Source organism: Mustela nigripes, chromosome 4 (assembly GCF_022355385.1).
Source record: "Mustela nigripes isolate SB6536 chromosome 4, MUSNIG.SB6536, whole genome shotgun sequence".
NCBI lineage: Eukaryota > Metazoa > Chordata > Mammalia > Carnivora > Mustelidae > Mustela > Mustela nigripes.
In genome coordinates, this window is record NC_081560.1 from 14831335 (window position 1) to 14844701 (window position 13367).

General features: G+C 40.8%; 1 protein-coding gene across 1 annotated transcript in view; it reads left to right on the forward strand.

The window, feature by feature from the left end:
• The first annotated feature begins 203 nt into the window (after positions 1–203).
• The window catches only part of SVOPL (SVOP like), a 73657-nt gene continuing 60493 nt past the window's right edge, over positions 204–13367 (forward strand). Inside the window, exons 1-4 of the mRNA XM_059395604.1 lie at positions 204–342; positions 6009–6127; positions 6309–6400; positions 9240–9338. Coding sequence (XP_059251587.1) covers positions 6046–6127; positions 6309–6400; positions 9240–9338 — 273 coding nt within the window. The 5' untranslated portion in view covers positions 204–342; positions 6009–6045. The remainder of the gene's footprint in view (positions 343–6008; positions 6128–6308; positions 6401–9239; positions 9339–13367) is intronic.

Here is a 13367-nt window from a genome sequence, read left to right on the forward strand (position 1 = left end):
TGTTAAAATAGACTTGAATAAACCTAAAAAAATTTTTTTTCTTCATATAGAGAGCATTTTCCACATTTGAGATACGTCCTTGGGATGAACTGTTAGAGCTGGGATTACCAGTGCAGATGAAACCAGTTTCTAAAGCTTTTGCTACGTTGCCAAACAGCACAGACTCTTCGGAAGGCATGGAATAATGGTTTTCAGGTGGGGATAGGTCGGGTTCAGTGTATCAGGATCACCTGGAAAAAATTTTCAAGCCGCCCACCTCACTCCGTACTGATGTAGAAATGTTGGGGTCCGGGAGTGAACGGCCAAGAAAGAATTCTGGAGACGTCTTCCGTGCAAGAAAAGGTGGTTTTTATTAAAGCTGGGGGATAGGACAGGGGTGGGGTGGGCGGTGCGGAAAGAGTTGCACTGACGTTATGGGGAGTGACTGATTGTGTACTTTCTAGTTGGGAGGGGGTTAGGGATCCGGGTAAATCTCTAAGGAATTTGGAAGCAAGATTTCACCGACCTTGAGAAACTAGCTGTTAGGAAAAGGTCATTTACTGCTGTCCAGTAAAACCTTAGTCACGAGACCCTTCAGATGTATTCTCGGTGGGCCATAGGCTTGGAGGATGTTTGCTAATATATATGTTGGTGTGGGGTGGAGGGCAGGTAGAGATAAAGGAAATCTCCAAAGGGATTTTTATATGTTAAAGAAGACATGGGATCATGAAGGTTCAGAAAATATCAAGCTATTTTTGCTTCTAGCCAAGTATTTTGTTGTTTAGATTTTTTAGATATTTTGTTGTTTTTTTAGATTTTATTTTACTTAGATTTTATTTCTTAAATTTAAATGCAATTAACATATATTGTACTATTAGTTTCAGAGGTAGAGTTTCGTGATTCATCAGTCTTACATAATACCTGGTGTTCTAGCAAAGTATTAACGTTGTCGCATTGAATTCCTTGAGGAAGGCTATCGTGCCTATCCCAATACTTGCCAATAAGCTATAAGTTATAAGTTAATTCAACTTTTTTCTTTTTTGCCTTTGTTCTCCACATCACAATCTCGAGGTCGAGAGTCACTGGTAAGGAAGGAAGACTAGGGGCTTTGGGGTGTGGTGTGTTTAATAATGGGGGGGGATGGTACCTTGATGTGTATAGTGTTTGCTGATTTCCCTGGTGTAACTGTTCCCACCATGGCTGGTTTTAAATTACCAACATGATGTTATTGAATACAGAGGTGGGAAGAGATGTGTGCGGTCGGCCCTCAGCAGCTCCCATGGAGCACTGTAGCACCCAGCATGCAATTCGTCCTCTTGTGCGTACATTTACATATGCACGTGTTCTTTCATTCCAGTTTGCCCACATCCCAAGCTCTCATTCCTTTTGCCGTGTAGGTGGTCACAGTCATGGAATTTTCACGCATCTATGTAAATGACAAAATGGTCAGTTTTAGGGCATGGATTTTCATCTTATAGAAGCTATTGGGTTGTTCTTGTTCTTTTTTTTTTTTTCTCTTATTTTTGTTACTCTCTTATATTTTTGTGGTTATAAATGTTATATTTATAGCTCTGGTTCGTAGGCGGGTCCTTGAGGTGGAATGCCTGCCCATGCCTCCATCCTTCCTGACTCGCAGCTCTTGTTTGGCATCGATGATTGTACTCATTCTTGAGGGAATCAACATTTCCAGTCAGTTCTGAAAGCACAATCAAGTCTATGTATTTTATTCAAATGTTGACTCTAAAAGTATCTTTTTTTAATGACCATGTCCATATCTCTCACTTGGGGCCAAATGTTATATGTGAAGATTATATTTATTTTTTGATGTCCAATGTCATGACCAAAAGGAAGAGCATGTGACTCTTGATCTCAGGGTTGTAAATGAGAGCCCCATACTGGGTGTAGAGATTACTTAAAAATACCTAAAAAAAAAAAAATATGAACTCACAAATGTGAGTCTCCCTTACTGGGATCAGCTTTCATTCAAGAAAGCTGTGAAGTAATTACCTTGGACCTAACACCTTCTGCCAGATCCTCTGTGATGTATTGCTTGTCTTTGCTGATAAGAGAAGGGAGGAATGTAGGATATTTATGATCCATAGAACTACATACTCAGGTTAAAACATAGAACTAAAACTTGCTCTGCTCAATAGTAAATGATACATTTCCTGTTTTTTTGTTTTTTTTTTTGCCACTCACTACCAAAAGGAGAACTGCTGGAGGTTGTTTTATTACTCTTCTAAACGTAAGGCTTGATGATTGTTAAAATTGTAAACATGTTTTGATTGCTAGGAGATGTTGTAAAACTTGACTGTAGGAGAGATTAAATGTTGATTAAAGATAGAGGATTGAGTTTATTGTTAAGCATTTTATTTGTAACTGAACTCAAAATGAACTTACTGGGATTGAAAAACTTATTTTCCCACCCAACTAAATGGTGTTACTCTCTAAGACTCTAAATGGCCAGACTCACTTTTGGTTGTTAAGTTTGCTGTCGTGATTTGCATTACTACTCTTTAGGGGGGGAAAAAAAGATGTAATTTACATGCAATGAAATTTACCATTTTTAAAGAATGTAATCTGGGGACTCTTAGTATAATTTAGTATAATTTCAGGTTGTACAATCCTCACCATTATCAAATTCTCACAAATGGTATTGTTTTCAAATTTTGATGAAGTTAAATATGTTACTAGTTCATCTTCCTATCTTGAAATGGGAAAGTCATAACCAAGATTTTTTTAAAAGATTTATTTATTTACTTTAGAGAGAAGGAGCACGTGTGGGGAAAAGGGCAGAAGGAGAGGGAGAGAGAGAATCTCCAGCAGACTCCCCATTGAACAGGGAGCCTGACACGGGGCTTGATCTCAAGGACCCTAAGATCAGGACCTGAGCAGAAATCGAGTCAGGTGCTTAACTGACTGAGCCACCCAGGCACCACGGTCATAGCCAATTTTTAATGTGTCTAGAAGTCCTTTTTATAATCAAAAGTAAATTTATAATCAAAATAATCTGTTAATTTTTTCATTTAAAAAGTTACCAGATAAACAACACCTCTCCAAGGGGTGTTTGGACAATGTCTGGAAAGGGAGTGGTGGTTCTAGAGCAGTCTGTCGTCGTGATTTTCAGGCTCTCAGATGGGCTGAGAGGCCAATTATTTTTCACTTTTTCCACTCTGGGAAAATAACAGCTTTTTGTACTTTTCATGTTCTCCCTTGGGAAGGAGGATTTCATGGACTTACTTCTGAGCATTATTGACCTATCTCTCATCTGGGAATATTTGTGCCTCTGTGACAGTGTTTTAAGAAAACAAATAATATCAACATTATGGAAGAGTTGTTTTGATGTGTATCTTTTGTGTCCCCAACTAGAATAAAAACTCCTTAGGGCAGAGAACATGTCAGACGTTCCTTCCAAGTCTTCACAGGAGCCCACACAATACAAGATACAGAGCTGGCCCTTAGCAAACATTAATGACCTTGACATGCTGCTAAGGACTGGTTTGGGGCTATCTCTATATTCTGGGAATAAAATGCCTCTGTTTGAGTTCTGATTCTGCTATTTACTAGTGGTCTGAAATTGGAAAAGTTATTTTAAAATCTCAGAACCTCGCTTTTTGAACTACCAATTTTGAAAAATGTTACACGTCTTCAAAAGCAGATGGTAAAATGAATCCCAAATGCACCCATCATTCTCAATAATTTTCAACATATGGCCATTCCTTATTCTATATATGCCCATCTATTTCTTATGCATCATATTCCACACTACCATTGATTTCTTTTAAAAATTTTATTTATTTGTCCATTTGAGGAGGGGTGTGAGGAGAAGCAGAGGGAGGGGGAGAGAAAGAATCTTCAGGAGACCCCCCACTGAGCGTGGGGGGTGGGGCTGCAGGGCTGCAACCCACAACACTGAGATCATGACCTGAGCCAAAATCAAGAGTCAGACACTCAACTGACTGAGGCATCCAGACGCCCTCCCGTTGAATTATTTTAAAACGAATCCCAGACATCATTTCATCTCTTAAGTATTTTAGTATATATCTCTACTATGGAAGGATTGTTTTTTTTCTGCTGTAGTCATATCATGGTCACACCTACTGATGTCATCAGACATCTCTTACTATCATTAAACTTTTGCACTTGTTTACATTTCCCTGACTTTCCTCTCATCTCTTTTTCTTCTCATTTCCTTGGCTGTTGTTGTTTTACAGTTGGTTTATTTGAATGGGGATCCAAATAAGATCAACTCATTTATTTGGTTGATTGGTCTCTTTTTCTTTCAACTGGAAGTTCCTTTTCCTCTTTTCATCTTGCCATTTATTCATTGAAGACGTTGGGTCATTTATCTTATACAACTTCCCACATTGTGGTTTTTTTCTTATTGCAGCCACATGGTACGGTTTAATGAGTTTCTTCGTCATCTCCTGTATAAATTGGTAGAGCTAGAGGACCAGATTCTGCTTGAACTTAAATCTCAAGAGAATGCATCGCAGGTGATATATACTCCCGTTCTTATTGCTGCTCATCAGGACCACATGACATCTGATGGTCTCTCTTTTGGTGGCATAAGATTTGCCAATGTCTACAAGTATTATCAATCTTACCCAGCTCTTATCCATTTCTTCATCAGCCTTCCGCCTAGGAGTTTATCAGCCATTGGTAATCATTGCCTAGATCCATTATTTCATCAGGTTGTGAAGTCATGATAATTTAATTCCATTCTTCCTTTTTTTTCCCTGCATGTATTAGCTGAAATAAAAAACAAACAAACAAACAAACAAACAATTTTCTTTCCCAACTGTTTGGTTACCCTAAAGTACAAAGAGTTTGTGTGAGAAAGACAAGATATTTACTAGTTTCCAGAATAAAGAGTTGGTTTCTTAGTATTCTCCAAAGATGATCAGTGAGATTTTCGTTTCAGTGTTGCTATGAACAATGGGTTTTGATATCTTTGATGTGTTTCAATTCTTACAGTCATTATTCTTGATGCTTACATGGTCCCCATCTTTGATGGATGGGAGCCTTTTCAAGTTGAATCTTGTAATCTTTTGTCACAACCCCAGAGGTGTTTGATATCTTCCTTTGCTATCTGGTATGACAAGATGTTCCAGGCTCAATTTACACATTTCCTGTCCCAGATCCAAAATTAGCCATTTATTTAAGGCACTGGGGTTTCTTTTAATGGGAAATAGGAAAGAAAACAATCTGGGCTCTGTGAGTGCTCATTAGTCCTTTTTTCCCCAGACTCTTCCAGTGGATAATCTTAGGATATGCATATATGAAGTACATAGTGAATTCATAGTGATATTTCCAATTCAAAGTTAGGATTTTAAGATTTTTATATAACTTCTCTGATTTTATTATCTTTTTCCTCTTATATCCAAAAGCTTGATTCCTAACCATATTAATACAATTGCTACTTGCTTTATCCTACAGTATGTACTAGCATCAAAATAATGATACCAATATTAATACTAAAAATCTAATTACTGAGAATAGATTATGATTTCTATTCATCCCGCTAGGGGTGTAGACTTAAATGACCATGTCTTCAAGTCATTTGGAAAAAAACTTCTTCACTAAGTTGATACTCAGATTTCTTCATTTTATTTTGCTTTCGATTTCTTGAGTTAAGAATCCTTCTTCAGGCTAAATGCATGAAGGGGAAGGGAGCCAATAAAAAAGAAGTGCTCCTGGGTTTCTGTCAGGTGAAATGAAAATGTTACATAGAAACACACTATAAACCTCATGATCCACAGGAACATGTGATTATTTGTCTGTAGCAAAGGCCATCTTCACTCCCAGTTAGAGGATGCTATTGGCCAAGTGGTCCAGAACTCACCTGGCCCATGACAAAGGGTTGATTACTGGTCACTGGAGCCCCATTGTCTCATTGGCCATGTGACCTCTCCATGTCTCATGTTCCTTATATGTAAGAATACTGACCTCACAGACTTTCTGTGAAGATGAAAGGAAGATGAGCACTCTTTTATAGATTTTTTTCTTCCTTCTCCTACTTTTATTAGGGAAGCCGTGTGAGCAGGAATTGGGACCATTTAGAAGATGGTGACCAAACAAACCGAGCCGGTCACCGTCATTAGCCTCCGGAAGTTGAGCCTGGAGACCCCAGAGTCCCAGCCAAAAGGTAAGATGACCACAGATGTCTCGGACCCTCTAGCTGCTGCTTAATTCCCTCCTGTGTTTACTAATTTTTACAATGATGAATTGGTTTCCCAACATCTTCCTCCTCATTTTTAGTGAGAAATCATCCGCATATATTCCCTTCCCACAGAGGCATTTCCTCTCACTCTGCCCTTCCTTGTTAGAGTCAAAGACCTTCACCGTGGAAGATGCCGTGGAGACCATTGGATTTGGACGTTTCCACATTGCCCTCTTTCTGATCATGGGCAGCACGGGGGTGAGTTCTCTTTGGAGATCATTTGACTCTCTAAATCAAATTCATCATTGGATATGTAGAGTCTTCCACTGACCTCCAGCTCTGGGCTGTCCATTCAGGGAGGGGAGTGAAAGGGAGTGAAAGTGAATTAACCCCTGTGAGGGGGGTTAATTCAAAAATAATTTTCATCTACCTTTGCCAGGTGTTTGGTTATGAGCAAATACATATCTGTGTCTTTATGTTCTGGGAATTCAATATTCATTAAAAAAAAAAAAACGGTTTAAATCTCTGCCTTCTCTGGGAAGGGGGGAGAAAACTAGTATCATTCTAAGTAAAATTAAACACCTGGTCCTCAAATATTTTGTGCATAAGAATTGCACGGGACACATGTTGTCATTACAGATTTCCAGAACCTTTAGGAGGCACCTATGAGGGTTTGCTATCTACCACCAGCTATTTTGAGAAAAGAAGAGTGATAGCTCAATCCCAGGGCTTTGACCAACAGTGGGTCTATCCCAAGAGACCACTACTGCTTCCTCCTTTTATTGTAGGTGCAGTGAGAATATGTTAGGAATATGATATTGATAATGAGACAGAAGGCAAAATCTGAGAAAAGTGGTCAACATGACAATGATTTAAGGCGGGACATAAAGATAGCCAATAGGACACAATTGAGTAAATAATAGAGAGCCTTGACCCTCACCCTCAGCTAAATAGTATGAAACAAAGAGTGATGTGAGCTGGAGGGACCACTTGGCAAGTTCTGATGCAGTGCTCCAAAGCCTTGTGCTCTCTGGAGGTAGTCCAGTAAAGGAGAGAAAAGCAAGATGCGTCCTGGTCCTGCTTTTATAATAATCAACAGTTCAATTTAGAACATTTCTTCATCTAGGAAGTAATGTCTTACCTAGTCTCCAAAATGTTAAGATTCTATATTTCAAGGGGCAAGTGGGTGTAATTGGGGATTGGGGAGGGTTTTATCAGAACTTTCCTCTACTTTCAACCAGAACATCTTCACTTCTGTTTTACATATTTGGTTTCCAGTTTGGTTTCGTTACGTGGTCCCCTTCACTTAAACATTGTTCAATTCTCTGCATCTTTTACCTTCAGATATGTTGGGAACCCTGTCTTTTCTTCCTTTATAGTCCTCTTGCAAGAGAAAAGAATATGTAGAATTTTTTTTTTTGTTTACCTTCCCAAATTAACCAAATCACCTTATACAAAGGGAGTGTAACTTTATTAGTTATGATCTGTATTAGAAAGATGGTGCTGCTGTACCCCCTTTCCAAAGGGTAGGTATCAACTGTATAGGCAACTCCTGATGTCCATCTCCAGACCCACATCCGTGGAGACTGTATGTCTATTCCACATTTATACTTGATGTTCTTGTGAAATATCTTCTGGTCTTTTTCAAGTGTTTTATAAGCTGCTTCACTTCTTCCCAACCCATTAGGTAGGAAGGGTTATTTACCAGACCTCCTCCTCCTCCCTGCCTCTACCTACCCCCAGAACTATTTAATTGGGTATGGTAACCAAATCCCTCCCCTGGCTTTAGGGTGGTCTGCATTGGATGGATGTTCTCATCAGAATAGGTGTGTTGACAGTGAGGGACATGGCTCCTTCTGGCCATGGTCTGTTAAGGTTCTTGGTTAGGGGCAGTCAGAACAATAGTTGGGTTTTGGGGCCTCACGTGACCAAGGTGTATGTAATAACAGCACAGCAGCAAAGCAGCCTCAGTCTGTGACCAGGCATCCTGAATCCTAATGTTCTCTGAGGGCTCTAAAATCTTATACACTGCTGCTCCTCTGTGTCCTTCTCCCCTTAAGTTATTATATCAGAGTGGGGCAAAGTCTTATCCCTTACTGGCTTATTTCCTCCTAAGACCACTTAAAGGAGTAGAGTCCTGGTTAATATTGACCCAACCGCTCTATATTACTGACACATCCTTCTGATGTCACACTGTCCCTTATTTATTATACTTTTTGGGCTAAAGCATACTAGCTATCTATATTCTAAACATGACTAAAGTACTTTCCAAGAGGAGACAAGGCTTTGTGACACCTTTCCAATTCCCAAATAGTAGCTAACACCACTATACTTTTTTCATCCCAGACCTTTGAATTATAAATCTATACATAGTACTATAATATGTAACCCATACAAATATCAGTTATTTTCTAGCATCTACTTCTTCCTTTCCCTGGGAGATAAACTAAAGCTACAATGGGTTGTAAGATAGGGTAGAGGATGATATCCAAACTTCCTATTGAAAGAAATATTTAGTAGCACAGCTTACACTAGGTCTGCCAAATAGACCTTGTTTCCTGGTGATGAACTCATTGTTTTGTACTTGCCTGTTTCCTCTCTTCTAGTTTTCATGAAGCTTGCCTTCCAGCTCAGCTTCTTGAGATCAGAGACTATTTCACAAATCCCAATTGCAAAGGCTCTGCCCTAAGACCTTGACAGTGATGAGTATGAAGCAACAGAGCCAGGTTGATGGCGATGCTGGTGGTTAGTCATGTCACCCACTGCCTAAGTGACTCTCCCAACATAAACAAACACATAATACTGTCATAGAGCTATAGGGCAAATGCATGGGTCAGCAACATCGCAAAAAAATAGATGTCATACATCTGTAGGAATCCTCTCAAATTATTCAAACCACGAACACTGCATCCATGAAACCCAAAGTTCTACTACACTTCTTTACCCAACTAGCAATGTTGAATGGGTACACTATAGGTTCTCCCTCAGTGGAGGAGGGGAAGGAGGAGATTAGGATTAAAAGGATGATGGCAGGCACACATGGGAAGAACTGATGAGAGACCAGCACTAAGACACAGTGTTTCCCACTTTCTTTAAGGTTGTCGAGGCCATGGAGATCATGTTAATAGCAGTTGTGTCTCCTGTCATCCGCTGTGAATGGCAGCTGGAGAACTGGCAGGTGGCATTAGTGACTACGGTGAGTGCTTGCTTCCGGTGTTTTGAATGAACCAACTGAAAACCCAGGGCTCCGGCTCTCCTTTCCCCATCCCACAGGGCTAAGAGCCAAAGGTGACCTCGCTTTTTGGGTGGTTGCTTCCAAAGCTCATGGGCTTTGAAGGCCGAAACTACTATTTGTGGTCTTTCTCTCATTTATCTCTTTTCCTGTAGAGAGCATGACCTTGAACTGCTTATTTTCTAGCCCCCAGCAAGAGGCTAGAAGAGACAAATGCAAATCAGAGAGAGTAGACCTTAAGTCTTGGGATTAGTTATGGTTCGAGTCTGACTGCAAATTAGTGGGACCATAGTGACTTATGCAATCACTGAATCGTGCTCACAGAATGCATTCAACTTTTCTCAAAGATGGTTATGAGTAACCTTATGAAGTGTACACCAAGTTTTGCTACAGAGTGGAATTAAGGATCTTCTACAACATTCTTTTGAAAGGTGTTTATTAAGTACCAGTGAATGACCAGCAGGCTGTGTGTGCATGCTTGTGTTGGCGGGAGTATAGTAACTCCATGTTGCGTGAATAGGAAGTCGGGAAGAGGGAACAATGGGAGACAGGTGGGGATCAGAAGCAATTTGGAGTCCGTGCATGGACTCCATTCTGGAGACCACTGTAGGCCCCTGCCCCCCAACTTCGGTCAGCACGTGCAAGCCCACCATGCAACATATAGTTGTTTCAGATCTACATGACAGTTTCTCCAAATTATTCATTCATGTAACAAAGATCAATTTCACTTAGGCACACCATTGACTACATAGTCATTATGTATTTCTCATTAAATGGTTATTAAAATACACTCCCTATCATGCGGAGCTTTGGTAAATCTTTATTTATTTATTTATTTTTTAATCTTAAAAGAGACTCTTCTTACCTAAAAATGTTGGAGGCTACACTATGGGTGTCAGGGAGCCATTAAGGGGCTTTAAAGAGGGACATGGTCAGCTTTCCAAGTGCCCTGGGGAGATGAGATTGGAAGGTAGATATGTTAGCAGTCATAAAGTGGGAGGGCGTATGGTGGGGAAGGAGTGTGTTTTGGAAGCATTTAAGAGGTCACATCAGCCAAGGAGGTGAGAGAAACACAAGCTGAGGAGTGGAGAATTGATTTACTTGGAGATTGAAGCTGGTTTTCATGAAGGCAGAATTTAACAGAGAGAACTACGATGAACCAGGTGCCAACATCCTCACTGAGATGGGGGTGTTGGGAGGCAGGTAGGCAGAGAAGGCTGGAGGAGGCAGTGAGTTGGTGGAGGCCTTGAAAGAGGGTAAAGCTTTAAAAGAGAGAGTTACGGTCTGAAACTAGCCATAGAGAATGCTGGAAGTTTTCCCCAGACCCCTAGCCTTCTGGGGGTTATGGGCAGAGAGGAAAGGGTGTCCCCACCTCTCACTCTCTGCCTTAAGCAAACTTAACCTGGGAATTCTCGTCTGTGTTGGGAACCAGGAACCTCCTCTTCCCATAAGGAACTGATGAGTTCTCCTCTCAGATAATGTATATGATCTGCCTGGTTGTGTTTCTGTCTGTGTCAAGGAGGCCAGGAAATGTGGAGCCTGGTTTTGGACTCAGTCCCAGCAGCAAACATACAGCCTGCTTATTTTCTGACATCCATTTCTCTCTCTAAAATTCCTTTATTAATTTTTTTGCCCTTATTCCTTTTTTAAAAACGTTCTAACACTTTTAGAAGAGGGAAGAGGTATAAATAAAAATAGCTAAAGACCTTCCCTGGGCTGGTAATTAAGTGACTCAGCTATTTTCCATTTTTTTCTATCTCTAAAATGCAGTTGCAATTTGGAAAGCATTCCTTGTCCATTGTGTATGTGGAGAATGACTGCTGTAACATTCCGTGTAATTATAATGGCACCAAACCCCAGTAGGCCTGGGGATGTGCACGTCCCTATTCCTGAGGATGTCAGGACATCCAGCTGTGGTGTTTGCATCTGTCACTCCCATAAACTATATTATCATATGGTATACTTTCTGTATTTACAACTGAAATTTATTGGTTGCGTTTATGTTGTTTCTTGGTGGCATCTGAGGCTCTTTGATGCTACCAGTAACGTGACTTCCTTGTCAGGTGAGTCACGGCTCAGGAGACTTTTTTCTAGGGAATTCAAGTCACCCCAGATGTGCCTATTTCTTGTTCTGAGTTCCTGGCTGCCTGCCATCCTTTAGTGTCTGTCATCCTGGCTGTGAAGCCCATCTGGCTTTGGCACCTGTGCCCGGGACTCACCGACCACAGCTCTGCCACCAGGAGGGGCTCAGATTGATTCAGCCAAGAAGCCATATTTTGACCAACTCCCACTGACCAGGCTCCCCATTCCCCAGCCCCAGTGCCACTTGCCACTTGCCACCTTCAGGACAAACTGGTCTGAGTGGTTCTTAACATTGATGACTGTGTATGAACTACAGTCCCTCACGTTCTGTGACTGAGAGCACTGAAGAAACCAAACTTCGTGTGGTGCAGAAAACAGAAATAGAAGAGTAATTTTTATGTTACAAATAAGTACCTGCAGGAAAAGCAGACCCTCCAAAGGTGGGGGGGAGAGACACAGAGAGAAGGTGGGGGTGGTGGTGGAGAAAGTTTATGTCTTCACTCTGTGTGATTCTCCAAACAAGAATAGCATTCATAAGCTTTGGGGTTCACACAGGCATTCAGTCAAGGTTTGTGCTCCAAAACAGGCTTGAAAATAAACAACTCAGCCTTCGGAAAGTCATGTCTTTACACTGAATGGACAGAAAACCAGAAAGAATAAAAACATCTGCCAATTATGGGCAAGAACAGGGTAAACTTTAAATTTGATCTTATTTGACTCTTTGCTTCACTTTTATTAATCATTTAATTACGCTTAATCCAGGTGTAATTAGGTCCATTAACCCAACATAGCATCTCAATACACGGAAGTATTTTAAATCCAAAGAGCCACTTTCCTTCCTGCCCTGGGCAGTCTGTGATTGCTTCTTTTTATTCAAGTCAGGTCAAAAAGAAAAAAAAAATTAGTTTACTTCTTCCTTCTTGGAGGGAGTTTGATAAGTCCATAATAAAAATTGCTTCAGTTCAGGGGTACCCACATTTTGAGATTCACCAACTCATATGGTTTTGTTTTGTTTTGTTTTGTTTTCATTTCATTTTATTTTATTTCTTTTCAGTGTTCCAGAAATTGCTGTTTATGTACCACACCCAGTGCTCCATGCAATACATGCCCTCCATAATACCCACCACTGGGCTCACCCAACCACCACCCTCCAAAACCCTCTGAGAAACCCTCTGTTTCTCAGAGTCCACAGTCCCCCATGCTTCGTCTCCCTCTCTGATATCCCCCAACTCACTTCTCTCCATCTCCCAACGTCCTTGTGTTATTCCTTATGCTCCACAAATAAGTGTAACCATATGATAATTGACTCTCTCTGCTTGACTTATTTCACTCAGCATAAACTCTTCCAGTCCTGTCCATGCTGATATAAAAGTTGGGTATTCATCCGTTCTGATGGAGAGTACAATACTCTATTGTATATATGCACCATATCTTCTTTTTCCTTTTTTTTTTTAAATAAATATTTTATTTATTTATTTGACAGAGAGGGAGAGATCACAAGTAGGCAGAGAGGCAGGCAGAGAGAGAGGGAAGCAGGCTCCCTGCTGAGCAGAGAGCCCGAAGAGGGGCTCGATCCCAGGACCCTGGGATCATGACCTGAGCCAAAGGCAGAGGCTTTAACCCACTGAGCCACCCACGCGCCCCTGGACCATATCTTCTTTATCCATTCATCTGTTGAGGGCATCTTTGTTCTTTCCATAGTTTGGCGACTGTGGCCTTTGCTGCTATGAACATTGGGGTACAGATGGCCCTTCTTTTCACTACATCAGTATCTTTGGGGTAAATACCCAGTAGTGCAATTGCAGGGTCATAGGGTAGCTCTATTTTTAATTTCTTAAGGAATCTCCACACTGTTTTCCAAAGTAGCTGCGCCAACTTGCATTCCTACCAATAGTGTAAGAGGGTTCCCCT